At 51.6% G+C, this 27,986-nt stretch overlaps 1 protein-coding gene and 1 long non-coding RNA gene across 2 annotated transcripts in view; one reads left to right on the top strand and one right to left on the bottom strand.

Moving 5' to 3' along the window:
- Positions 1–6: 6 nt before the first annotated feature.
- LOC148897287 (uncharacterized) lies at positions 7–27,804 on the bottom strand. Its single transcript, XR_016115366.1, has 4 exons — positions 27,729–27,804; positions 25,771–26,063; positions 25,563–25,688; positions 7–732 (listed from the first exon to the last, which is right to left on the bottom strand). It is a non-coding gene; the product is annotated as an uncharacterized LOC148897287 (long non-coding RNA).
- The window catches only part of LOC148897286 (glutamate receptor ionotropic, kainate 3-like), a 50,631-nt gene continuing 49,832 nt past the window's right edge, over positions 27,188–27,986 (top strand). Inside the window, exon 1 of the mRNA XM_088999141.1 lies at positions 27,188–27,984. Within this exon, the coding sequence (XP_088855267.1) occupies positions 27,876–27,984 (109 nt within the window). The 5' untranslated portion in view covers positions 27,188–27,875. The remainder of the gene's footprint in view (positions 27,985–27,986) is intronic.

Raw genomic sequence — 27,986 nt, 5'->3', positions numbered from 1 at the left:
CCCGGTCGAGGATGACGCCTCGTACTGATCTCACAAACGTTTATTGTGGAACACAGTGAAGACATTTAAATCAACAAGATATGTAAATATGCAAATGAATAAGGTACCGCGTGCACCTTGTAAACCGCAAGTAGATCAACTTTGACGACGTAGACTTTAGAGTTTAGACTGTCGTTCTCTCTTGTTCTGTCTCTAGCGATGACTCTGGTCTGGCACATCGAAACGCGGAAGTGATAATGACAAAAGATGAGAAATAAAGTCTTTTAAGAAAAACACACATATAAAGGTTTGCATTGAAACACTTTTACAGAGCAACAAGACCAAAGAAATGCTAGTTTGGTTGTCATGGCAACCAATGACAACATTCCCACCACTTACTGAGTTGTTTTATGAGTAAAATTGAAAATAAAAGTGGCGTCTGCGTCCGCACGCAAATAGTAGACATTGCCTCGACACGCCCAAAGTGAACCCCGAAGAAAATCAATCCGACATGCAGCTTGATTTCAGCGTACCAAAGCTCCGCTTTGGGCAGCGGTAATATCGTTTGCTCATTCCTGGGCAGGTTGTGGCGGGCGGGCGACCGGGCGAGAATGGCTCCTTGGCCCGCGGACAAGCTCTCGTCAGCGGATTGAAGCGGGGGAGCCGGCAAGATGGCCTCCCGGACCACCGGAAAGGGCCTTCTCGCCTCGCCGGAGACGGATTCCCACCGTACGGCCTCCCTTTCGTCAATGTCTGAAAGTCATGAGAAAAAGTTAGCGGGCACCGCGGCCGACAACTGTGAAAAGTTGCCTGCCCGCCCATCGAGTTGCCCGCCCCGTTTGTCACAACTTCAAACACAATAAGACGACCAATCGCTCAAAGAAACCCGTTGTTGCAAACAAATGAAAATGAGATGCAAACGCACGACCTTATAACGCTGGGGAAAGTCCGGAAACAGGCTTCTGATTGGCCGCCGCGCCGAGTATGCAAATTGACAAACAAAGCGAAATTCCCAAATTTCCAAACCGAACAAAGATTTCGAAATGGGAATATTTTCTTCTGATTTCAAAATCTTTGTTCAAACGTTTGCTTTGAAAACAAATGACTTTTTGTTTTTGGTTGAAAAAGTTGTCTTCCGCCCGGGCGCAGACAGACGTGTTCTAAGTTGTACGCCCGACGTCAAAGTTGCTGGCTTCCGCTTTTGTCCTTTTGTCCTTGAGGCGCAAGGTGTCCTTTGGCGCGGCCGCCGGTCAAGCCCCAGACGCTTTTGGACACGGCTAGCTGGTCTGGAGCATGGCTTCGCACTGGCCCGCCGCACCTTCTTTGTCTTCCTTTTGCCGACTGCCCGAGTTAGCCGTCTGTCACCACTCCTAATTGACGTACGATTGGACAAAGTGACGAGATGGCGGCCTTTTAATGCCCGGCAATCCATCTTGACGCCGGCGCTGTCACAGTCATTTGCAATTTCGCTGCGCTTTTGGATCCAGAAAGGAAATGAAGCGGCGCGCGTCCAGCCTTTGTTCAGCGGCGGCGGCGTATGTGCCGCACATTCATCTTCTTCCGTGATTGCTTGGGACGCCGCGACGCTTGCCCGACATAGATGAGCAAGCAAAGGCCTGGCGAGTCGCGATGTGGCGTTCGCAAACGAGCCGCTTCTCTAAAGTAAATGAAGAGAGCTGGTTCCTCACGAGGAGACAGGAATGGGAGCCCATTTTCTTACCCCCAGTCTTCATTGAAAGCCGCACGTGATTGGTCAAGATCCGTGGTAGAGGTGGGAGGGGAGAATTACAGAAAGACGCAGCAGTGAGGAGAAGGGGGAGCACATGATGCTGTTATTATTATTCAATTACTTTATATTTTTTACTAGTTGCTATGATAGCTTTATGAATATGAAAAGCAAATGAGTGACAGCTGATCATCAGACCAGAGTCACCACAGGGAAAGTCAAAGTTAGCATCCGCTAACTCTGTGCACATAGAAATCAAGCCATATCAAGAAAAAAATATTTGATATTGTGTATTTTTTACATGAGTAAATTCGTTTTTCACATCATTTTACATGATTTTTGGAAGTTAATTAATTTCAGCAACAAAAAACAAACAAACGGAGGAGCCATTTGGGAGCCAAAAGAGCCGGATCTCTCTAGTGAGCAGAGCCAAAAGAACCAGCTCTCTGAAAAGAGCCGGAATGCCCTTCACTTCTCGAGGGTGGTGACGGAAGGCTTACTTCAAAAGGGTTCTTGGCAATTTTGATTTCATAATAATAATAATAATAATAATACATTTCATTTCTAAGCACCTTTCAAAATGCTCAAGGTCACTTTACAGTCACTAGCGTTCACTCAACCCGGAACAACTCAAATAGATAGAAAGCTGGCTAGCTAACAGACAGCTAATAGCTAGCTAGCAACAGCTGAAGCTGTAAGAAAGCGATAACATGGACAAAAGGCAGGGAAGGGAAAAATGTTGCCAGAGGTCTGACCAGCGCTTTATTGCCACCCAAGCATGAAAAAAAACCCAAACGAACGCATTTGGGATTTGGTTTGCTGGCATTGTTATTTGGCGCAATTGCCTGAAGAGCCACCAGAGTCGACTGGCGAAATCTCATTCAAGTGATATGAATTGAAAACAACAACAACAACATTTGTTGGCAACTTTCTTCCCATCAGGCAAGAAGGTTTCAATTTGCACATGCGGTCGGTCGGTAGGCCGGTCGGCTGCTTGCTTTTGGAAGCCCACTGAGAAAAGAGGTCGCGGTGGACTCTTTCGGATCGTTCGACCCCCCCCCCCCCTTCTCCAATGAACTGACGGAATGCGTCAATGGCGCTGGAGCTTTACGACGCGGCCCCAAAATGGTTGTCCATGAATATATGCTGGACAAATGTGAACGAGGCGTCCCCGTCGCCCCCGTCGACTTCCTTCCTTCACAATGCTGACAAAGACGGCGGGCGGGGAAGAAAAAGAACAAAATAGAAAGCAAGAAATGCAGCGAGATTGAATGTGCCCCCGCCCCCCTTTAGCGAGCGCAAAGGACCTCATTATCTCGGACGAGTCGCATCCCAACGTTAGCAACTGCGTCGTCTTCCTGCCAGTTTATTAAAAATGGCAAAGCAATCTAATTGCCATTTGAGACCCCCCCCCCCCCCGCCTCCCCCATAACAGAAGTGCCATTTAAGATGACATTCTTCTCTTCTTTCCCTTCCAGGGCCTTTTTGCCACGCAGGAATTGGGGGACGATTGGAGAAGACAAATTGTTGCCTTGTGTCCGTCTTGAACAGGCGTCGCCGCCGCCGCCGCCTTTTTTCTTTTTTCTTCTTCTTGTGTGGACGAACGAGCGCTGGCCAAACGCTCATCGACGCGCAGAGTCGCCATCTTGGCAGACGTTATGAAAGGCAAATGTGGGGGTGGGGGGGGGTCGCAACAGGACCCCCATGACTCGGCAGTGCTGATGACACGCTAGCAACATGCACAGCATAGGCCGCTAATGCATTTATTAGCCCATTGGCTCATTTGTCAAGCCTGACCTGAGCGAGAGTTTTCCTCTGGGGGGGGAGGGGCATCAATTCGCCGCTGGTTTCGATGACCCAATTAGTCGGGGAGGGGGGGGGGGCTCGCGGTTTTTTTTTTTGGTCAATGCTTTGCTAACCGGCAGCCGTCGAATGGGCAGGCGTCGATGTGGCAATCGGATGCTAGCGCCAGGATTGACGGCTATGCGCTCGTATATGAGCCACAGCAAATAGCATGCTGCTTCCTTTCCTTTTGGAGGGGGCCGGTGGTGGTGGGGGGGGGGGGGCATTCCAAAAAGCAAAAAAACAAATGCGTGCCGCAAGCGTTTCCAAATGGGGCCATCAAGCAGTTGACTGGCTCGCTTTTCACTTCCACCGGGAGTGAAGGGCACTCCAGGTGCCCGTGAGTGCCCACGGGTGAGGAGGGGGTGAGGCGCGGGAGGCGCAAACCCCGCCGAGCCGCCGACAAAACAAACCAAAAACCAACCCACGCGCTCCACTCGTCGTCACAGCCGACGGCGCGAGGTGGCGGAATGGTGCTGTTTGACCTTTGACCTTTGCAACGCCGCCACCTTTGTTTGGGCGAGGGAAGCAAACGCGACATCCGACGCCATTTTTGCAAAAGCAAACGCAGCACAGTGGAAGCAACTCACACTTGGACTTGAAAAGCCGTCGCTCGCCCGTCCACGAATGGCGGTCCTTTTAACTGCCGCTGATGGGAAGGAGCAACATCCGTGCAGGCGCAGGCGGGGCCGACAGCGGCGCCCGTCGGCCGCCAACCGGATGGCGACACTTCCACGTCCGCAATCGCGAACGAGACCTCTTGGGTTTACCGGAAGGAAAGCCAAAGTTTGCCGCCGCGTCCCACTTTTCCTTGACGCTTGCACACGCTGACTCAAAGTGATTTTTATGAAGGGGTTGAGCGGGCGTCGCCGCATGCGCTGAAATCCTCCGCCGATTGAATTTGCGGCGGCGGCGGCAAATTGCTGCGGAGCTTATTGATGTCGACTTTATCTGCTGTCGCTCGTTCATCAGCGCGACGCTCAATTCGCCGCCGCCGCCACAGGCCCATTTGGGAACGCACGCAAAAAACTAAAAGACGCTTGCTCACCCGCAGGCGGCCGGGAAAGGCGGATTTCATTCAGGGGGGGGGGGGGGCGCAAAAGCCCCCTTAGGCATCGGGACAGGCGGCGGCCACGTCGGCTGGAAAAAACAACACAACGAGGACCCTCCGCACCCTGCCCACCACCTTTTCCAGCAACTCCCCTCAGGAAGGCGTTACCTGCACCAAATCCAGCAGCCATTTCAACGGTTTCTTCCCCCGTCGGTGGCCATTGACTCTTGAAAGAGTAACCCAAATAGAAGCGGATAGTGCCCCTTTGCAATTCTTTGATGATGATACTAGTGCAGCGTGTTTGTCGGAGATATTTGATCGGACACCGTGGACAAAGGCTGGAACACGGGAAGATTGTCTTTTACCGCCGGCAGGGGACGCAGCCAGCCGTTCAAGACAGACGCCTGAATTGTGCAACCCTCTGCCAAGCTATTTATTGATTGAGCGAATATGCAAATTAAAGTGATACGTGAGTAAAACATGGCGCTTACAGCGTCCAGGGGTGTGCTATTCTAATCAAGAAAACTTTTGTAACCTGGCTAATGAGCTCTTCCCGTGAGGAAGTTTCAAGTCCTAAATGACGAAGGAGTTTCCCAAGTCCTAAATTCTGTCCCAGGTTCGGTCTCCTCGATGAAGACGGCTTGTTAACAGGCTGCGTCTTGTTCAACTGAGATTGAGACCAGCTTTCTCGGTGCTTCCACTCGAGTCAGCATGAAACGTCACGTCTGACGACACGAAACTTTGAAATCTGATCACTTCTATGCTGTCTAATCTCTCTCGGTGTTCTCGCGTGTGCGTTGGACATTCTTGGCGATCAAGAAGATTCTGATTGTGAAAGAGGACGGCGCAGAGGCAGTCGCCACGCAGGCCACCGGGGGGCAGCATACTGTCGGGGTTCTTCTGTTAGCGGCTTCAGCGGTTTGAAGAAGAAGCCGCCGCATTTCCTCCTGCAAAATTCACGTTGCGACACGTGGCGAGAGGCTCGCCGCACGACAGAAATAGACGTTGACTCGCTCGCTCGCTGCTTGATTTATTAATTTATTTTTGCTTGTTGTTTTCATTTGCCCTTCATCCCCCCCCCTCCGCTTCCCCCGTTTCTGTTCTCGCGCACAACAAAGCACCCCGGTGTCACCTTGAAGTGGGAGCCCGATATAGAAATGCTGCAAATCAGACAAGAATTAACAGCAGGCAAGCAAGCAAGCAAGCAAGCAAGCAGCGCATTTCACAAAAACGCGAAAATCAAAAACGATGCCGGCGAAATGACAAAAAGGAGCCTGAGCGCCATCGGAAAGATGGCAAGGAAGGAGCCCGTTCTGCAAAAGACAGCCATTGACACCGTTTGCCCCCCCCATCCGCGTCCGCGTCTCCCTAAAAAACGTGTTTGTGATTGTATAATAAAAAGAAAATGTTTCCAGATGGGCGAGCCTCGCTCGATAAGCCTCCAGATGAAGAAATGCGGCGGCGCCAGGCTTCATGCCGCCATGCGGGAAGCCATTGAACAAATGCATCTGCTGAGCGGCGGGAGGGAAAGCTGGCTATCTAGATAGCTAGCTAGCTATTAGCTATCTATCTATTAGCGACCGTATCCTTCGTTTGACTACCCAGCTGGCTCGGTAGTTATCTATTAGCGACCGTATCCTTCGTTTAGCTAGCTAGCTTGATAGGTAGCTATCTATTTGCAACTGTATCCTGTGACTGTAAAGTGACCTTGAGAGTTTTGAAAGGCGCCTAGAAATACAATGTATTATTAATATTACCTATTAGCTAACTAGCTAGCTAGCTTTCTATCTATTTGAGTTTGGCTGGTGCTGCTCACCCACAGAAAAAACTTTATCCTGTGACTGTAAAGTGACCTTGAGAGTTTTGATAGGCACATAGAAATGAAATGGATTATTATTATTATTATTATTATTATTATTAAGGGGGGGGGGGCAGGCATGATGGATCACGGCGAGGTGCGTCGGCCATTCAAGTGGCCGTCGCCCTCCTTCAAACGGACCAACTGGCGACCAAAACTTGCTTGCCGAAGGGCACAAGGGGAAGACGTGTTGATGGATGGGGGCGACTGTCTTCCAGCAACCCCCCAAATCAACTCATCACGCAGCGGGTCGTCCACCCTCGCCGCCAAACCGAGCCTCAATCAATCATTCGTCGGGGAGTGGCTCGCGAAAACATGGCGGCAGGACGGCCGTCGAGGATCCGCAAAGCAAGGCAGCATTTCATCAAAACAAGCTCAACGGGAAGTGCGAGAAAGGAAATTGTGCCGTGATGAAAGCGGCGGCGGCAAAAAGAAGAGCCGAGCGGGTGGCTGACTCGGCCACCAACCCCCCCCCCCCCCCCCCCCCCCCCCCCCCCCGTCCACCGCCGTCACGGCAGATGGCGACGGCAGCCCGTCATCCGGCGAAGGCAATTTTGCGCACGGCCGCCGCGTCTCCTGATGCTCGGCGGTCTGGAGCCTGACCTTCACGCCGGGCCGCCGAGCAGCTGCGCTCGCACAAATCCCACCTGGGGAAACACACGGCTTGGCTGCGAACACGCTTGTCAGGATTCAGCCGACCGACGGGCCACCGACGGCCCTGCAAAATGTCGCCAAAAGTGGGCCAAATGCAAGCCAAATGCGGGCCATGGTTGGCCTAATGCGGGCCAAATGCAGGTCAAATGCGGGCCAAATGCAAGCCAAATGTGGGCCAAATGCAAGGCAAAGGTTACGGAAAAGAAGCGATTGTCATTTTGACAGGCAAAATATCGACACGCATGACCAATCCTTTTTTTTTAAATTTTTTTTCGCTCACTCCGGATTCTCAAGAAAACCAAACTTGCCGGCTGAACACAAAATGGCCGACAACGGCCGAGCCGCGTGTGGCATTTTCAAGCCACATCTCCACCTGCTGTTCTCACCCGGATTTTTTGGGACCCGGTCCGGACTCCGAGGTGCCCGCTCGGACCTCGGAGTCTGCTTTGCCCACTTTGATTTCCAGACGGGCGGCAAAAACGGCAAAGCAGAGTGCCGCCCGCTCTCCTCGCTCGGTTGGGGAGCTGGCACACTTGCAGCTCGGCGTCGCAATAAAGGAAGGCGGGGGGGGGCGAATAATTGATGCGGCGGCGGCGGCGGCGGCGGCGGCGGCTCCTTCCCCAGCGACGCTCTCCTCCGAAGCTCTTTGGTGGGACGACTCCAAAGGAGAAAGTTGCCGGCGCGGGAAAAGAGAAAAGACGGCGTCAGGGCTTCTCCGCACCCCAGTGCTCCCCGTGGGAGCCCCCCCCCCCCGACCCCCCCGTGGAATCATAGGCGCAAAAAGGGGGGGGGGGGCGTTGACATTCAAAGACATGCTAATGACGCCTTGAGATTGACACTCGCGTCAGATTCTTCTGATTAGGGCGATTGCCACTTGCGACTGCAGCGGAGAGAAAGACGCCCACCGCTTGCCGTTTCACAAGCAACGAGGGAAGCGAACGCTGACGAAAAGGCGCAGCGAGCAAACGCGCCCCCCCCCCCCCACGCCGAGTTTTCATTTCAAACCAAAATGGCGCCTTTGATGAGTCACCTGCAGCAGACAAAAACCCGCAGGAAGCCATGATGGAAGTCACTCGGCCGACGACGACTGCCGAAATGCGGAAAATTCTGCGCGTGGGGGCCGATGGTGGGGGCCAATGGTGGGGGCCAATGATGGGGGCCAATGGTGGGGGCCAATGGTGGGGGCCAATGGTGGGGGCCAATGATGGGGGCCAATGGTGGGGGCCAATGATGGGGGCCAATGGTGGCGCTCTCGTGTTATCGTGCTGGATGTCGTCGTTATTTTTCTCTGAGTCGACCGTGAATTGGTTGGCCCCGCCCCCACCCGATCAGTCTCATTGGAGAAAAGCGCCACTTGAAACCAAAAAGGTTGGAGAAAAAGTGCAGAAGGACGAGCACGAGGAAAATGGTGGCATCTTCACAACAAAGTTGGAGTTTTTTGCCAGCGCGGCGGCGCCGGATGGGATTGAGAACAAAGCGCTCGGATCGATCGGCTCATTGATGAGATGGGAATAGGCCACGGCCCGCTCGGCCGCGCTGCCCTCCGCAACTCAATCTTTTCACGTGGAAATCGAGTCAGCCGCGTTGGAAGTTTGCCCGGGCGTCGACGTTACGGCACAAACGCCCACTTGCGCGGCGAACGTCGGCCTCAGGTTAATTGCCGATCGGCGGTGGAAATAGTGGGCGGCGGATCGCTCGCTCGCTTCCTGGCCAGGTCAAAGGCGGATTTTCCTTTTTTCCTTTCCGAGCGAAGGACGAGGAAGACGGCATGAAAACATGACCCTTGACCCCTTGAAGCATTCACGTCCGCAGCGAGTGGAAACCAATTCCTTCTTTTTGTTGGGGATGAGTCGCATTTTAGCATCCTATCCCTCCCTCCCCCACGCAAACGGTCCTCATCGCTTCGGCCTTAGCCGGCCGGACGGCCACGGCCGCTTTGGGCCAAGCTTCGGGTCTCAAAGCGCCGCGTCCGCCTTGACCTTTGCGGCGTCACGTCGCCTGCTTCGAGAGAGACAACTGAAAAGGCATTCGTTTGGGGGAAGAAAATCAAAAAGAAAGACGATCAATCCGCTCGCCCGCCTTTTTTCTTTCTCGTCCACCCGCACGAACGCGTTCACGAACGGAAGAGGAAGATTTCATTGGGACGCGCTTCGCCTTGCAGGCGAAGCGCGCGTGAATGGACGAGCGAGCGACGAATCCCCGCGGCGCTTCACGAAGGAACATTCGGCGGCGGCGGAGGAGGAGAAGCAATCTTCATCGCTCGGCTCGTTTGCCATTAGGGGGAATGGTACGTGGCTGTCAAAAAGGGCCCCTCCCCCATTCCAGATGGATGTCGACGCCCCATCTTGGGGGAGGGGAATTTGGACGCAGACCAACAGAGCAAGTGGAGCCTCGGTTTAGCCGCCATCCGACATCAGCGATTGGACAAATGAGGGATGGAAAGCCAAAGAGAAAACAAAAGTGAAAGCGGAAAAAAAGCCAAAGCAAAACGCAAAAACGCAAAAAGCAAAAAGCGAAAAAAAAGCCAAAGGCCAAAGCGAGTGAAGACGTCCCCATCACGAGAGGCGGCTCAGCGCAACCCACTGATTGGAATTGAAAGTGTGTCGGCTGTGAGGCGGGACCTGCGCTTGATTTGTGCTCGGCGCTTCTTCCAGATCAATCTTGCCGTCACTTTTTTTGGGGGGTTGAAAAGGCAAATGAACGCTGGCGGCGGCGGCGCCGCGGCATCGTCCCTCGCCGGACGTTCGCTCAATTGCGGCCGCCGCTTGCGCAAACAAAAACAATCATCATATTCTCAGAGAGCCGACGGGCTCACTTACGCGGCGGCCGCGTAACCAAACAAGTACAGCCAGAAGGCCAGAAGAGGGCGTCCAAGCGCCATGTAAGGAATTTATCAGCCCGTGGAAACGGAGGTGACCACTGGAGGTCGCCATTTTGTGCCTCTTTTTTGGGTGAGATAGTTTCCCCCAATGTTGCCTCAAAATGGCACAAATAAATTCTTGAATCGATTGCAAACATGTATGCTTTGCTCTTCAGAGCTATTTGAATCATATTCGTCACTGAATGTGGAACAAGAAAGCAAATTCTCCCAATCTGAAGCCATTGTTTGGATTCGCAAGCAATGCAAGACGTCTTGGCGTGACGTCACGAACTGGGGGCGGGACTTTCTGAAAATGCCCAATTCGCAGCTCCATTTTTGGCAGATTTTGGACACTTGAAGTCATTTTTATTCGTGTTTCGCATTTGAATAAAAATATCATCGTTCCTACCGACTGCTGTCAGGCTTCACAATTCCCAATGATCACATGGGAAAAAAAAAACCCCAAAAAAACTGGACACTTGTAAATATGGGTTGTTGCAATATATCTAAATGCATTTCTTGATTGTGCACTATGTACAGTCTTGTTTATAGAACGGTTTTTGCACATCTACATTTGCACAGTATACAGTTGACATTTTTATTTTGTTATGCTTAGAATATCTTGTTTTCTATCCTTTCATCCCTCTTCAATTGCTGCTGTGGACTGCAAATTTCCCCATTGCGGGACGAATAAAGGGATTCTGATTCTGATCATACTGGTGTTTTGGCTATTTTAGATGCTATCAAAGGTTTTTTTGATGTCACTTAACAAACAAAAAAGTGACATCGGTTGCCCTTTAAGGCTTTGGAAATGACACTGACCCCCCAACCAAAAAAAAGTAGAAACATTTTTTGATGCGTTTCAGATAATAATAACAATAATAATCCATTTCATTTGTAAGCGCCGTTCAAAACTCTCAAGGCCACTTTACAAGTCACAGGATCAGTTTTTCTGTGGGTGAGCAGCAGCAGCCACACGCGCCAGCATTCGCTCAACCCGGAAGTAACCCAGATAGATAGAAAGCTAATAGATAGTTAAGTAACTCAGATAGAAAATACATAGCTAACAGATAGCTAACTAGGCCTTTACTCAACCCGGAAGTTACTCAGATAGAAAGCTATCAAGCTAATAGACAGCTATTAGATAGTTCAGTAACTCGGATAGAAAACTAGCTAGCTTTTACATCGCTAACAGATAGCTAACTAGGCCTTCACTCAACCCAGAATTAACTCAGATAGAAAGCTAGCTAGCTAATAGACAGCTAAGTAACTCGGTTAGAAAGCTAGTTAGCTTACCTAACTAACAGATAGCTAACTATGGGAGAGGAAAACAGGAGTCCAGCACGGCCTCATGGGGGATTGATGGGGGGGAGAGGGGGTGCGACCAAGCGATGAAATATTTCAAGCAGTCGTCAGACGACGAAGCCTTTTGATGCCTGGCGTTGACGAGCCTCACAAATTGGCTTTCGTACGGGTGCGCGCCACGCATGAAAATGCCGACAAGCGAGGCCTGGCGCGGCGTTTGTCCAGCCCGTCAGGCCCGTCATTTACAAAGCCAGTTGCGAAAATTGGTCACTCAAGTGGCGTTTGGCGCCGAGGAGGCGGATCGAGCGCGGGCCGTTGTCATAGCAACTGTCAGGGGAACGCAGGTAAGGGCAGCGATGATTACCTCCCGCGCGTGCGCGCTCACCAGTAAAGAGCCAATCTGCACTGTGCCTTTCCAAAACGAGAGGGCACATTTCACACAATTCAAAGCGTCACGTTCAAAATAACGCCGCCTTATTTGGCAAAGTGAAGCTCGTCAACGACGCCAGCCGCGCGCCGCCGACATGCGAGAACGCGCTCGCAATGGCGGCTGAGAATTTGTCGGGGGAACCTCAGCGGCGCATGGCCCGTTTCTCAAGGCCCAGCCCAAAAGGGCAAAAAAGCAATCTGCCGATCTATTTGCTATTTATTAGCTATCCATTAACGAGCTGGCTAGCTGGCTAGCTGGCTGACTGTTAGCAGTCTAGCTGTTGGTTATCTGGCTATTTATTAGCTATCCATTAGCTAGCTAGCTAGTTTTCTATCTATTTAAGTTATTCCGGGTGCATGTAGCTGCCGCTGCTCACCCACAGGAAAACGTATGTTGTGAGTGCAAAGTGACCTTGAGAGTTTTGAAAGGCACTTAGAAATGAAATGAAATGGAATGGATTATTATGGATTATTCTTTTTAAGAAGACTTGAATGAAGTTTGCGCAGTTTGATGATCTGACCACTTGCCACCGCGCTGCTTTCGTACGCCACTTGGCCACACGGCCTCGCTGTGATTTTGCAAAGTCAATTTTGGAAAGAAAGTCAGCTCGTCGGCGCACAACGCCGACGCGTCTGTGGAACTGTCGCAGCTCGGAATTGAGGCGGATTGACGTGGGAGATGTGAGACATTCTCTTTTGATCAAAGGATGCCAGAGCTTGTTGTTTGTTTTCAACATTTAGCTTGTAGCAGACGTTTTTGAGAGTGGCTGCCTCGACGGCAGCTCCTGTATTTTGTTTTCCTTTCGTCACTTTGCTGCTGTGAAATGTCCACAGCGAGACTGTAAGGAAACATTTATTTTGAAATGTTCACTTGTGTTTGCTATTTCATTGTTTGATTCGCGGGTCTCGTGTTTGCTATTGAGTGAAAAGTCCATACTGCTCTGTTTGAACAAATCACAGATCACGAGATTGAATGGGGGAGGAGCGACAATCAACCAATTAGGATGATATGGTGGAATCTGCTAACGGTCGGGGCGACCGTATAAAGGATCAAGGTGACCGTGTAATGCATTAAGTATACAATAAAAATGTGTCAACCAATAGGGTTGCTCGATGCTTGTTGTGATGAAACAAATGTAAACGGACTTGTTTTGATTGCGCTTCAACAAGAGGAGACAGTCCGGCTTAGTCAGTTGGGAGCCACCTCGCAACGCTACACTATTGCGTCTTACCTTGCAGCCGATGACCCCGTACGTACGTAAAACCTGAGATACGCGTTGCGTGGGAGTCATTTACTGACGCAGGTGAATTAATCCGTCTTTCTCTTCACACTGTCATCAGAAGATTGCATACTGTTTTGTCTTCAAATTTCTTGACAGAGACCAATAAAGGCTCATCCAATCCAATCCAATCCAATCCAAACGTTGGCATCTCAACAAAATGAATCCATTCAAAAAGCGGTCATACGCTCCACCATCACACAGTCTGGCGCGACAACGGCGGAAAACTGGACCAATGGAGAATCCAAATTGGGCCTTCCCTCGTCAAGCAAATCCTTTTGGAAGCGCCAATCCTTGCTAAGGGGAGTTGCTACGTACGGCGCAACGCGCTAGCTGGCTAGCTGACTGCTGGCTGGCTGGCCTTCCCCTTTGCGTGCAGGCGAATATGTTTCATCATCCCTCAAGGGTGACGAGTAACACAAATATTAACATGGCTGTTTCTATTTTAAGCTGCAACAAGTGCAAGCCAAGTGAGCGCGCACGCTCGCACGCTCGCACGCACGCACGCGTTGGGAAGTCATGCATATTCATACGTCCTCCCTGTAGGCATTGCTTCCTAATCCGGTTGGAACGCGAGTGCGGATGTGTGTCAAAGTGGGAATGAGGAACAGGGTCTTTCCACGGTACCATCTTTGCCGCGGTTGGGTCCGAGCTCAGAGCTGATGACAAACGTTGGGAAAGTGGGGGCAAAAAGCCCTCCGAGTGGTCCAAATGGGCGGCCGTGCGCCGACTGTCCCGCGCCGTCGCCGGCAATCAGCGTCTGCGCACTTAATGGTGAACAGCGATCGGATTTCAAAGCGACATTTACCACTTGGCTGATTCCATTACATGGTGTCACATTTCCCCTTGGCGCACGCGTCGCTCTTAATTCTCTGGCCAGCGCGCGATGATTCGTCGCCCTCGGCCCCCCGCGCAGCCTCCCGTACAGCCTCCCCCGCAGCCCGGGACGGCAAACCCACCGCGGCAGTGGATTGGAAATGAAGGAAATACACTGATACCTTGATTTATCAACTTCATTGGTAAAAGTGTGTGTAAGGCGAAAAGTGTGTATCCCAAAAATTAATTTCCCATAGGAAACCAATAAAATGAGAATAATCCGTTCCAATAAAACATAATTTTCTACTTTCTAATTTTTTCTAAGCTTTAAAACTACACAAAATAGACCTTATTTTATGTATAATAAATGCACTATGATATTTTAATTAAAGAAACAAATTGAACTGTATAACAAAGTGGTTTTATTGACCTTTGTGATGGTTGTTAATGGCTTGATGGAATGGAGTGGTGTCGGTGCTTTCTCTGTGATAATTTTATCTAGTCCTTCATCAATTGTGTTCTGTTTAGCTGGGTTGACAGCTTTTTGCATCAAGTGTACAGATAGCTTGTGCGGGTTATTTGTGGATATTAACCTTGCAGTCTACACTCGGCCTTTGAACTATCAAAGTTGAAACTAGTCCAAATGTCACTGTTTTCTATCCATTTTCTCAGTCTCTCTCTATCTATTTCATATTTGCAGCTCTGTGTTTCTGTAACCCCGGCCCACTTCACTGCCACAACTCTTGAATGAACGTCAGCTCGCCGAGGCACTCGAACGACGCCGCCGCCACTTGAAAAAAAAAGACAAATCGCTAACATGAGCGGTCGCAGTGCCGCCAAGTGACGACGGGAACGATTGCCAGGGGCGAAGGCCGCCGCCGCCATCGGAGACGTCAGTCCGCGGGGACGTCAAACGGAAAAGACCGGCCGGCGCATGAAACGGCGTCCGGTCAGTGGCGCGGACGCCAAAACGTCCAATCGCGCTCGGGCCGAAAGGGCGAACCCGTGCACCCGTCGCCTGCTCCTCCCCCGACTTGACCTTGGTGTACTTTGCGGTTTCTTCGGCTCGGCAAGTCGGGCGCTGTGGGCTGTTTGAGCGCTCGTTAGCTTAATTGGCAATAAACGGCAATGCTTTTCGTCGCCGCAGACGGCGCCTCGGAGCCATTCCAAACGCCGTCGCCGGGCCAGCAAATAAAGAGCGTCAGTGGCCATATTCCTGGATCGGCGCCTCCTCGCCGAACGAGGAAATTCATCTTGAAAACTTGTAGCACCCACCCAGTCCGTCCGTCCGTCCGTCCATCTGGACTCCTCATCATGAAACATCTGCGGCCTTGTTGTCTGCGAGCTTTCCGCGACTCCGCCAGAGGATATCAATAAATAATGAGCTGAAGCGAAGAACGCCGGCGCTCTTCTCGCCTCCTGGTTCCCGGCACGCCTGAATTATTCATCGGCGAACAGGTTGCAACACGTGTGGCTGACAAACGAACGAGCGCCGCAATTAAGGACAGAGTGACGGACGGACGCCGCCGTCGGCGGCCCCGAATGGCCTTTGGGGTCGTCGGCGCCTTTCTCTCGGCGCTTCCAGGCCGGCGCTCTCCTGTACAAAATGGTGGCCGAGCAAGGAGTAAAACAACTCCCGCTTGCGGCGCGCAGCGATTGGTGCCGACGAGGTGGTCCGGTGACCCCTCGCCCCCGAAATGAGGTTTGGAAAGGAAAGGAGCATAGAACGCGTCACCTCCACCGTTAAGGCGCAACTTGCAGGCGATGAAACCTTGGACGCGGCGGGAGCAATTGATTTGGAAAATCGTGGAATCAATCGCCGGACAGCTGGGGCCAACGAGATTAGAAGTCAAGCCGTCGTCTCAGGATTATAGACCTGAGGGAGAGGTACCTGTTTTCTCTCATATTGCCCCCCCCCCCCCCTCAACCCCCATGATGCTCAATCCAGGGCCAAGCACTTTCCTTGCAAATGGCCGCTATCATTCGGCCATCTGGAAAGGATTGAAAACAAACAAGCAACGTTCATCAGGCCAAGAGAAGCGACGACATTGCCAATGGTGATGTGTCGTTGGCAAACGAGTCGCTTCTTAGAGCCGGCTCTCTGAAGTGAACCAAGAGAGCCGGCCGGCTCCTACCAAACAATGACACCAATCACCTTTCAACGAATTGACTCGATGAGGTTAAGGGCTTCCTCTTGAAACTCCGCCGCCTGGGACGCTCGCTCAGATAGGAAAGAAAACGGCAACGACTCCCCAAAAGACGTTTGTCAGGAGGGGACCGGTGCGCGAGCCAATGGCGCTCAACCGGGTCAAGCGTGTCACAAAAGATACAGAGTGGCGTCGTCCTTCCAGCGGATGACGACAAGCTAACCCGTCGCCGCTGCTCAGGATGAGCTCCGACCCGACCGGCGACAACAAGACGCTTGTCAAGGAACGTTAGCGTTACTGTTAGCTTGCGTGCGTTGCACCACTTGCATTCATTTCGACGCAGATGAATAACGACGACTCGTGAGCAAAAATAGCTGCAGGAATGCTTCCACCTTGGCTGCTCCCACAGGATTTGGCGTGCGCGGCACAACAAAAAAACACAGACACCCCCCACCCGCACCCCACATGTTATTGTCAAACAATAATCATAATAAAAATGCATTTCATTTGTAAGCGCCTTTCAAAACTCTCAAGCTCACTTTACAGTCACAGGATCGATTTTTCTGCAGGTGAGCAGCGGCCGCCACACGCGCCAGCGTTCATTCAACCCAGAAGTAACTCAAATAGATAGAAAGCTAGCTAGCTAGCTAGCCAATTGATAGCTAACAGCTAGCTAGCTAGATAGCTAGCCAGCTAGATAGCTAATAGATAGCAAATTGATAGTAAAAATGTGTGATCCTTAACTCGGATGGATAGAAAGCTACCTAGCTAGCTAGCTAGCCAGCTAGCAGATAGCTAGCTAGATAGCTAGCCAGATAATAGATAGTCAGCTAGATAGCGACCCCTTGAAGGGAAAAGCCGAAAGGAAAAGAAGAAGATAGCCATATAGCTAATAGACAGGAACTAGATAGTAAAAGTGCGTGATCCTTCACATCTTCACTCATTCACTGCCATTCCCGAATTGATTCGCCAATTGAAAATATGACGTAGGGAGCCATTCCTGAATTTGTTTGGGTTTTCTTTTTTTTTTCTTGCAGGGGGTGCCGATAAGGCGTTGGTGAGACCTCTGGCAATGTTTTTCCCTTCCAAGAGGGGGCAGAATTTGCTTTTTGTGCAAGCTCAGTCTTCTGCCATAACCAAAATGTAGACAGCGAGCTTCACAATCTTCCAATAAAAACACAAAGATGAGAATCCACCGTTTGGTGTTTTTAGGGAAGTCTTCCCAAAGTAAAACTGCATCCAAACAGAAAAAAATGTTGTACGGCATCCAATTCTACATCTAAAAGTACATGAATGTAACAGGCCTATTCTCTCGCTCATTCAACAATTCAATGGTAAGCACGCGAAAGGCTGAACTGACGAAATATTGATGTCGGCTTCGAAATAACTTGCGCAACAAACAGTCAAACGTATCACGGTGTCAATGTACTTACAGATTGTGCCTGAACAAGTCAAAAGAAAGAAGATGGGCATGGATGCCATCACATCTCTCCACCGCTGGATTTCAAAATGGCTACTCCACAACTTTTTGGGGGGTGTTAACTCTTTCCACCACTAGGGGCACTGTGCTGCATTGGGACGCAATTACTGGGGGCAGAACACTCATATCACTCCAGACCCATTTCGTTTAGGAGTGAGCTCCTTTTTTCTGTTGAAAGAAGAGAGTCGACGGTTTCTTAAGCTGTTTGGAATGTTGATTTAGTCCTGAATGTCAATGTTGCGCGGCTCCTGGAATTCAAAAGATAATGACAAAAACCCTGGCACTGGTGTGGACACATTTTGGCACGTGGTCTGTCATTCGATGAGTTAAAAGGTGAAAATCGCTAGCTCGGAAATCTGCGCGCAGCAGCAAAACAAGACTTCCAGGTGTACTCATGAGTCAGCATCCAAGGTTTAGCGCTCGGCCCTTGCTAGCGAGCCGGATTCGCACTCTGACATTTCTGCCGTCATGCAAGTGCAATGAGCTTCCGCAGAACTGACATTTTTCATGCCCCGAAGGTAAAGGCGGGCGCTCGGTCGCTCGGTGACTCTATGGCGTGGTGGTCTGGACCAAATCTCCCCGCGACGGATGGCCCTCGACTGAATTCCGTTGCGTCATTTGACACCGAACCGCATTCCTTCTGCATCATTAACGGCAAAACTTTGCGCCTCTGTTTTGTTTTGCTTTTTCAACCCCCGCAATCGTGCAGTCAAAATAAGGACAAGTCGCTGTCAAGGCCCCCCAAGAAAAGCTGAGTGAGTGACTTTGCGCCGCCACCCGAACCGTTCGCCGCTGGAAGGTACAAGCGGATGACTTGAAAGCGCCGCTCGTTGCGTCCAGTCAGGTAATGCGCTCTAAATTAGCGGCGCCGCATCTGCGTTTGGATCGCCGTCCATGTCGAGGTTCACAGACGTGTCGGGGCGACAGGTCAAAAGGTCGCCCATCATAAGCCGGATAATTAAACGCTCCTCTCGGGGTTGGAAACTCCGGAGGAATGTCAGCCGCCGCCGCCGCCTTAATTAAATGATACGCCGTCCGCCAAGTCGGCGGAGGGCAAAGTTGATCTGGCGGTTTTGTTGCCGCATCGACCTCTCCCACGGGCAATCCAGAGCAAATAACGCCGACCCGGCGGCGAGCGCGTCCTGAACTTTGCCGCCGTCGGCTTACGGGGGGCGCCGATAAGAGCGAGTGCAAGTCAAACACGCGATTGCGCTTCGACATTTGCAGATGATCCGGAAGGCCAAGGTTTGAACCGCCACGTCCGCAAAAACCAAACAAAAGGCTTTGTTTGCTTTTGTGGAATAAGAGCCACGACGGTCGCCACTTCCAGCCGGAACACGGCTCAAGCGTTCAGGGAAAGGGAAAGCGCTCACCCCGGACCTAAACGCCATTAACTTGGATCATCAGGCCAAAGCGCTCCCAGCGTCGTGGTTTGATCGCAGGCTAAATACACTTTGGCTTACGAACGCTTTAGCTCACAAACGTTTCACCTTCACGCAGCAGCGAGCGGGGGCAGGGGTTACAGAAACACACACACACACACACACACACACACACACACGAAAGGGAGATGACAGAGATTGAAACAAAAAAAAAAAAAAGTGAAATAAAAACAAAAAACACAAGTGAAAAGGTGAGAACATGGATAGAAAACACAGTGAAATTTGGACTCGTTTCAACTTTATTGATAGTTCAAAGGCAGAGTATAGACTGCAAGGATAAAATATCCCATCAATCAGGTTCCACAAACAACCCGCACAATCCATCTGTCCAATTTGAAGAGAACATACAAGCAAGGGAAGCAGCTATCAATGAAGTTTCTAGTGTGTCTGCCTCCATCTGTTGCAATGTCACAACTTCCAAGCTGTACAACCCAGAGCTCCTTAAGACACTATCCATTCCATCAAGCCATCAACGACCATCACAAAGGTCAATAAAACGACCTTATTTATACAGTACATTTATTTATTTTAATTACAATACAATAGCAGATTGATTATACATAAAATAAGGTCTACTGTGTGTAGCTTTAAGGCTTATTTAGTTGAAAATGATGTTTTATGGGGACCTGGGAACGGATTATTCTCATTTTAATGGTTTCCTGTGGGAAATTAATGTTCGGAATACACACTTTTTGCCTTACACACTCTGTCTGGGAAGCAATTGAGTTCGTAAGCCAAGGTATCACTGTATACAAACTGAAGGCTTGTCTTGAAAAAGACAATAAAACAGCCCCAAAATGCATCTCCTTCTCTTTTGGTTTCCAATCCTTGACCCTTTCACGACGGTGAGCAAATCTCCTCGCCAGGACGCCGCCGCCGTACGGGATTGTCATTAACCATTCGGCGATCCCTTCGGCTTTCACGTCGAGGAAGCCGGATAATTGCCGCATCCACTCCTCCTCGGAAGCTCTCCGAGGCGGCGGCCCAGTCGAGACGCTCGCGTTTGGCAGCGTAATATGGCGCTCGGGTGTACACGGCTCCTCTGACCTCGGACGACGCGCGGGGGCTAATGACACCAAGGCTAACTGTCACCGATGGAACACTTGGCGGTCTGTGGACTGTAGGACTATTTATACTTCATTTCTACTTAATTTATATGTTCGTTTTATCTTTGATGGATGTAGTTTCGTTGATAACCTTCAACTTTCTTATTTCAGTAGAACATCACATTTCATCCTTGTATCTCGTAGCTGATAGGCTCTCTTGAAATGATGTCATTCCCGCGGCGTCTATCCTGCTGGCCCTCAACTTCGACAGGAGCAGATGCATCTCTCTGGTGACCAAGCTTAAAATGATCTTTGTAAACCACCTTTATTCCTGCTGGTTTTTCACCATGCGACTCCGTGAAGCCCAGAACCGAGCTTCTGGATCCCATCACTGGTCCAGAAACCATCACGTGCTCTCGGAAATGTTGAAGGAAACCAGAAAACGCCGTGGAAACATGGACGCCTGCCACCAAACCTCAAAACGTCCACATGACAATCGGAATCAGATTTGGTGACAAAAGAAGAGGCAAAGTGTGGCTAGCACAGACCCACGTAGCACAGACCCGCGCTCCGTTTTCAAAGTCAAACATTGTCACGCGGCCCGAGGATGATCGATGAGGTCCGGTAACAAAAGTCAGTCTCACCACGGAAGGCTGTCATTGTGAATTCGCCGTAGGCTACGGGCGCGAGATACTCCAGAATCCGCAGGAGGTTTTCAAGCCATAGCGCGGCTTCGGGCCCGACTCCGGCTCCCAAATGACCTTGTCCACGTGTGAAGTGAAGTGAAGTGATGCGGGCGGGCGGTCTGGGACCTGGACGCCACCAGCGGCGAGCGTCATGGACCGATGACTTCCCGGCAGGTGACTCCCGCTCGCAGGGCGGCGGAGCAGAAGGAATCCGTTCAAACATGGCCGCGCAGGCCTCGGCGTACGTTTCCGCCCCATAAAAACGAGTCCCCATCTGTCTTTTGGAATCATCCGGGCAATAACAACAAAGCGGCGTTGTTGTAGTCTCGCTTAATAAGCCTACAGCCTATACAAGACAATTAATTTGCCATCTTTTATTCATAACATAATTTCCCGCGGCAGAACCATTAACGTGAGCGTCGTTTAGCCAGCTGGGCTCCTTTGAAAATCCACTCGCATCGGCGCGTGCCCGACTCGATGCCAAACATTAAGCGATCCGGGGTCGGCTCACCGTGCACGGGCCCGCCATCCCTCCCATCGGTCCAAAAGGGGGACGGGATTTGGCCCCGTCAAGCCAGGCTCCGACGTGGCGGCAACGCATTAGCTTTCCAAGGGTCCGCTCGCTAGCCCGCGATAGTATTTGGGGCCCGACTTGCCTATTTGGGGACCATACGCGCGCGCGCTCATATGATGTTAGGCCAACCAATTGGTTTTGGGCCATCCTCGGCGCTTCAACACACCTGGCGATTGGTTTCCGCTCTACTTGACGTTTGTCAGCGCACGCATTTCTGTCGGCGGGGAGGAGCCACGGACGCGAAGGCGAACGAGGGGCAACGGCCTTGCTTGTTGACGTTTGTCTCGGTGAGGAGGCGCCCGGCCGGCTCAGAGAAACCGGACGCTGGAGTTCATCCTGCCCGATCTATCGAGGCTGTTTTACCCTTGAGACACGGATGCTCATCATTCACGACTTAAGTGGAGACTTTGGTGTGATGTAATTAAAAAGTTTCTTCCTGAGGCGAGGACGGCGAAGGGCCGCAATTACTCCACAGTGACAATACGATAACGCGAGCGTCTGCTCAACACCGCTTAGCGCACCGATTCCTACAGATTAGCAATTAGCGATGCACTAATGGGCTACGCGCAATGCAGCGGTAATATCGGAGGGATTTGTCTTTGGAGTCTGGCTACTTTTTGTCAGGACCAAAAGTCTTCAAACAGGATAGTGTGGTATGGCGCCGACAAAAAGAGCGGACGGTTGCTTTTTTTGGGCATCAATTGGATCGGAACAACATCCGACATCTGAGACGGGGAAAGTGACCTCCACGCCACCCCATGCAGACTCAACACACCCACTTTCTGTCGGAGTTGGTGGCTGTTTTGGCACAAAGTCTGCCTAGTAACAACAACTGCCCTTTTTATTGTTATTACGATTTGAATGTTTGCATGTATGACACGTCGTAGGTGGCCGTCATTTTACTGAAAGGGTTACGAGCTAACGTTCCAACGTTTTGTCACCAGGTCCAATTGGAATAGGACACGAGAGTCCTCAGACACTTTGAGTCAACAGAACCTTCATTGTCCTTCCCATCCAACATTCTGAAAGACGGAGCACCGAGGACGCAGGCAAACAAAATCAAACTGGATTTTTGTCTTTGTTCATGGTTCCTTTTCTTGAAAACATGAGAGGACGGTCCCTTGGCGCAGAGAGGGCGAGGACAATGAATGGAAAAGGTGCGCAGAGCACTGACCAAAGTCTGTAAACATTTGCCCAAGAGGAGGCCCAGAATGCACGGGCGCTTTCAAACCGCGCGCCAGCGCGACCTGTCTGAAGTGCACCAGTGCCAAACAGGGACGGTCAAGTCGACGGCAAAAGCCACAGAAGCTCAAGGTCCCTTCCGACATCCCGAATAAACAACCGGGGCTTCATTTTCCGAGCCGCCCGCTCGCGGTTTGACAAGCGCGGCAAGTGAAATCAATGGGCTAGCCGCCGGAGGCTGATCATTCGCAATAAAGTGTGACAGACCAGGCTAAAAACACCCCGCTAGCACCTGCGCCGTGGCGCCGCTCACTCGGAGTCTTTTAATGGGCCATTGATTTGGGTAGACGCCCGTGAAAAGGCGCGGCGCACGGCAGCACTGCGAGCCCGCTTCATTCCTTTCTCATTGTTTGGTGCCTTAGACAAGGTCGTCGAGGTGAGGTGAGTCTCAGCGCCTGTTATGGGCTGGGAGCCTCGCGCGGGCGAGGGATTGGCGGTGCATTGGTTGGAAAAGGAGCGAGCGCTGCGCCACCTTCCGATCATCTTGCCGTCACCCCTCTGACACCAATGGCAGGTGAGCCACTCGCGCCAGTCCGAAAAACAAAGCCTGGCGGCGGGGAACGAAAGAAAGATGCGGCGCCGCGACCGGCCCCCTTTCAAGGACTTGCGCCAGGCCCGAGTCCCGTCGTCACGAGTAGCAAGTTCGGAGCTTGCCGGGGAAAGCCGTACTTTAGCTTCGGTGACAAAGACCGCCGTGGAGATGAAAACAAGTGCTTCGTACAAACCGTACCAGCTGACCAAACGAGAGCTGTGGGGGATCGCTGCGTGAAAGTCTTTGGTTTGGTCAGCGTCCCACAGGCACCCAAACGGTGGCTGCCCTCCACCGGTGTACGTACTCAACTCAACTGTATTTAAAGAGCATTTTCAAACAGACAAGCTGCATACAAAGTGCTGCACATGGACTGTTTTGATGCAGGATAAAAGCGGTCAGAACGAAAACATGTCTTTTTATTCAACGGATCATCAGTCATCTGCGTAGCGGTGGAAGGAAATAGCAAAATAGTTTCCTTTGGATGGAAGCCAATGGGAGAACAGCAAAGGCCCCAAATGGAGCCCTGTGGAACGCCACATGACAGAGGGGGGCAGTACGTGATTCCAAGGCCAACACAAAAGCTCATAAGTTGCTTGACATGTTGAAAGCGGCGTCCCGCGGTGAGCAGAAGCATCCGCTAAACTAAAAAAAACATCAATTGGCCAGTCAAGAATCGATGATTGCGGTGGTTCAGCCATCTTGCAGCCATCTCGCAGAGCGCCTGGATGACCGATCGGCGTTGCGATCGTCTTGCACTGCCGTCGCACACGGCGGCGTGCCGCGAGCCCGCCGTGACATGCGGCAATCGGCGCCCGAATGAGGCCAATTCGTGGTGACCTCATCCCCCGGAGGCACCGCGCCTTGAATCGGGAAGTGGCTCCAGAAACGGCGCCGTTGTGGCGGTGGTGGAGAGCGTTGGTCCACCCGGCGACAGACGCAGTCTTGCAGAAGAATTTGCGTTGACAAGCGCGGTTGCTGGTTTTTAGGACTCCCTGGCTGCCTCGCCCCCAACAGCAGAGTGAACGGTGGCAATTTTCCCTGGGGAATAATTGCGAAAGCTCCATCTGCACTCGCGTACGCGCTGTGATAGGCGGCGCGTGCAAATTGATCATCTTCTATTCTCCCCTCACAAAAATAAACATAATGTGCCGATTGATCCAGTCGTCTTCTTGTCAGCAATTGCCGCCGGTACAAAAGGAGTGGCCGGCCGGCGTGTTTCTGGGGCCATTAGTCGGGACCACCTCGGCAGATGAGCCATCGATTGCCGGCCCCCTTTTTCTTCAACGCGACGGCAATCATTTCCACGCGGCGAAGCGCGACGGTTCATGGATGAATCAACTCGGAGCTGGACAAGCACTCCTGGAAAACTTTGCAAAACCGCCAACAGAAATGGAATCTGTCAATGGGGGGTCAGCGGGGGGGGGTCCGTCCTGAGCTCTACTCTTTCAATTCTTTCTTTTCATACTTGACTCGAGCAAAAAAGTACCAACTTAATTGCTTCCCAGACAGAGTGTGTAAGGCAAACGTGTGTATTCCAAACATTAATTTCCCATCCGAAACCTTTAAAATGAGAATAATCTGTTCCCAGGTCCCCATAAAACACAATTTTCTACTAAATAAGCCTTAAAACTACACACAATATACCTTATTGTTTTGTCTAATCAATGTGCTACGGTATTGTAACTAAAGAAATAAAGTGTACTGTTTAATCAAGTGGTTTTATTGACCTTTGTGATGGTCGTTGATGGCTTGATGGAATGGATCGTGTCTCAAGGAGCTCTAAGTTGTCCATCTTGGAAGTTGTGATATTGAAAGAGATGCAGGCGGACACACTAGAAACGTCATGAAACGTCGGTTCCCTCGCTTGTTGTTGTTTGTTCTCTTCAAATTGTACAGATGGCTTGTGCGGGTTATTTGCGGAGCCTGATTGATGGGATATTTTAACCTTGCCGTCTATCCATATTCTTACCTTTCTTACCATATTATTACCTTTTCACTTTGATTTATTCTTTTACTTTTGTTTGGTTCTTTGTTTCAAGCTCTCTTTTCTGCCTTTTCTGTTCACGTGCAGCTCCGTGTTTTTGTAACCTCACTGCCGCGTGTCTGTAATTCTCCCCTCCCGCCTCTACCACGGATATCGATCAACCGCGTGCGGCTTTAACCGAAGACCGGGTGTGGGGAATAAAGGACCAAAAAAGATGGCTGCCATTTCCAGCTCCTCGTGAGGAGCTCCAAGAACCGGCTCGTTCGCAAACGACACGTCACTCATGATGGCGTTCGGTGTGTTTCCCGAAAAATAGTTTGTATACCAAGATTATGTTCTCGCGAAATTAACGTTTGTGAGGCGAAACGTTTGCTAGCTAAAGCGTTGGTAAGCCGATCACTGTATCGCTGTATTCTGTCACGTGATTATTCAATGAAACCAGCGCCGGCTGTCATTTTCCCAAAAGCTTTGCGGAAAGGCTCAACTCAACTCAAGGGTTTTCCGCAAGCGCTTTCAAACACGCGTACAAAGTGGCGTACGTGGAGCCACGAGCATATAGACACCATTAAAACAGGCAGAAAGATGCTCAGAAGCTAACAGTACAGCGAACGCCAAGCGCTCACGCCGACCTTTGATGGGCGGCCCGCTCCGCCCGTTGGATTGGTCCACATCCGGTGTCCGCGAGCCCGGCGCCGCCCCTTAGCCTCAGCCTGGCGCCGCCCCAGAGCGTCCGCCCGCTACCGTTTGTCTCCATTCTTTGCGTCGGAAAGAGCAGCCAGTCAATGAATCTGGCTAATGCGAAAGCCGGGCCGCATAACTCAAGCTGATAGTCCTTACGTTGTGCCAAGAGGCAATCAATCTGTTGCGGGATGCGGCGGGCAGGGGGCTCGGAGGCATGAATGCGCAACAGCGGTCCGTCTGGCTTGTTCCCGCTCGCACGGTGCGCATTTGGTGGCCCAAACGCACCTCCGCCCCCAAACAGACGCATCCAGGCAACGGGCCGCGACGCCATCTCGTCAACGATGTTGGAACGGGCGCCGTTGTTGTTCTTCTAATCGTCGACCGCCCTCGCGGCTGCGCCAAAGCGTCCTTGAGCAACCGGCACCGAATCCCGAAGCCGCTTCCGGCGCCTGAAAGTCAAAGGCGTCGTCGCAAGTCACGACGGGCCCAAAATATCAATGGCGCTGTCGCTCCATCATATTTCTTCACTGGGAAGGATGATCGGGGCGGCGGGATTGATGGAGCGGACGATGGACTGCGACGGGGAGACGGATGGCCAAATCTGGCCACGGAGTCATGAGTTGGCCGCAGGGAAGGACGGAAAGACGTGAAAGGCGGCGAGGGCTCTCGCGAGGGGAAGTCGACAGGTAGCTTTGCTTGCCTTCAACAATCGGGCCATGAATTGCACAGACGATCGATGAAAATGTTTCTTCGGCCGTCGTCTGGACTTCTTTCAAGGTATTGGACGTTTGGCTTCTCATCCAAGAGTCTTCGTCAACTAACTAAAATGTTGCCGGTAGCCGTGGTGGTGCGGGGTTTCATTTGGATCGTGCTTACAACAGACTTCTTAGATCGTTACCACATAGGCTTAGTTATGCTGATGAGGCGATACCGGAGCAAATGGGGCGATCAGCCCAGTCGCAGACCCCATAATCAGGCAGGACAATAGAAGTAATCAGTGTAAATAGTCTTCTGAGAGCAGGGACCTATCATAGCAGAGGTCCGGCACCGCCGCCTCTGGACTGTAGAGATATAGTATCTATATCTTGGTTCCAAAACCGCCAGCAAATTTGAGTTGGCTGACGAAGCCTCTTGGATACGGAGACGCTTTGTAAGTTGCCCGACGTAAAAGTTGTTTCAGACACGGCCAATCTCGACGCATTTGCATGCCGACGGGATGTTTATTTGAAAAGCAGCGCGAGGGTTTCCCTGGCGGGATTTCCAGGCGGAAAGATGCAAATATGTCGCGGCGAGAATTGACAAGGTGACGGAAAGCAATGTTTACCCCCACAAACAAGAAATGAACTCAAACGACGCCAAGCAGCAAACAGCAGTCGCGCCCCTTCCTCCCCCCTCCCTCACCCCCGACTTTGACTCGCAGCAACGGATGAATGGACCGGCTCGTGACACCCTCTCACCCCCACACACAACCAACCCCTCTCCTCCCTCTCTCCACCCTCCCCCCTCGCTCTCTCTCTCCCTGTCTGTCTGTCTGTCCCCCTCTAACCTCCCTCCCTCCGCCATCTCTCTCAGTCTATCTCTCCCCCCCTCGCTCCCAGCTCCCCTTTGCCCGCGCAGCAACCGCGCTCGCCGGTCCGCCTGCAGCTCGCCTCGCGGATGCGCTTCGACCGTCCGCCCGCGCGCATCACCTCACACGGAGAGAGGGGGTGCATTGGTGCGTGCGCGTGCCTGTGCGCGCGTGTGCGCGCGTGTGCCGTCATCCACCCGCGCGGCGCGGAACACCCGTTTCGATCTTGAGGAGCGCCGTGGCGGCCGGATCAATTCGGCTCCTTCGCGTTGGCGCGTTGGCGCGTTGGTGCCAGCCTTGGTGCGCATTCGAGTTCCGCAAGGGGCGCGAGAGCGCGAACAAACCCAGCGGGTCGCAATTGCCCAAGTGGACGCAGATGCGCTCAACCAATTGGCGGAGTGGAGTGGAGTGAAGTGGAATCGAGGGGGAGTCGATTCGCTTTTTTTCTTTCTCTCGTCATCGAATCGCGTTTTGGACACGGACAAACAAACAAACAAACAAGCAAGCAAGCAAGCAAACAAGCAAACAAGCAAACAAACAAACAAACCAAGCTCAAGGCAACGGCGAGCACCGCAGGAGTCTTGTGGTCAGCACGCTACTTTCGTCCGGATGCGCAGTTCTCCTTCTTTCTTCTTTTCCTTTTTGCTTTCCGTCCCCGCCGACGCGGAAAAAAGGAACACGTGTCTCGACAAGCATGCAGCCCGTTTGGCATTTCGGGAGCACTTTGGAATACTGGACGCGGATGCTGGCGTGTCTCGTATGGATTCCGGACTCGTGCGGGATGCCTCACGTCATCCGAATCGGT

The sequence above is a fragment of the Hippocampus bargibanti genome, linkage group LG06, assembly GCF_051943395.1.
Source record: "Hippocampus bargibanti isolate YZ-2025 linkage group LG06, ASM5194339v1, whole genome shotgun sequence".
Taxonomy (NCBI): Eukaryota; Metazoa; Chordata; class Actinopteri; order Syngnathiformes; family Syngnathidae; genus Hippocampus; species Hippocampus bargibanti.
This window is presented reverse-complemented; position numbering and strand designations above follow the sequence as displayed.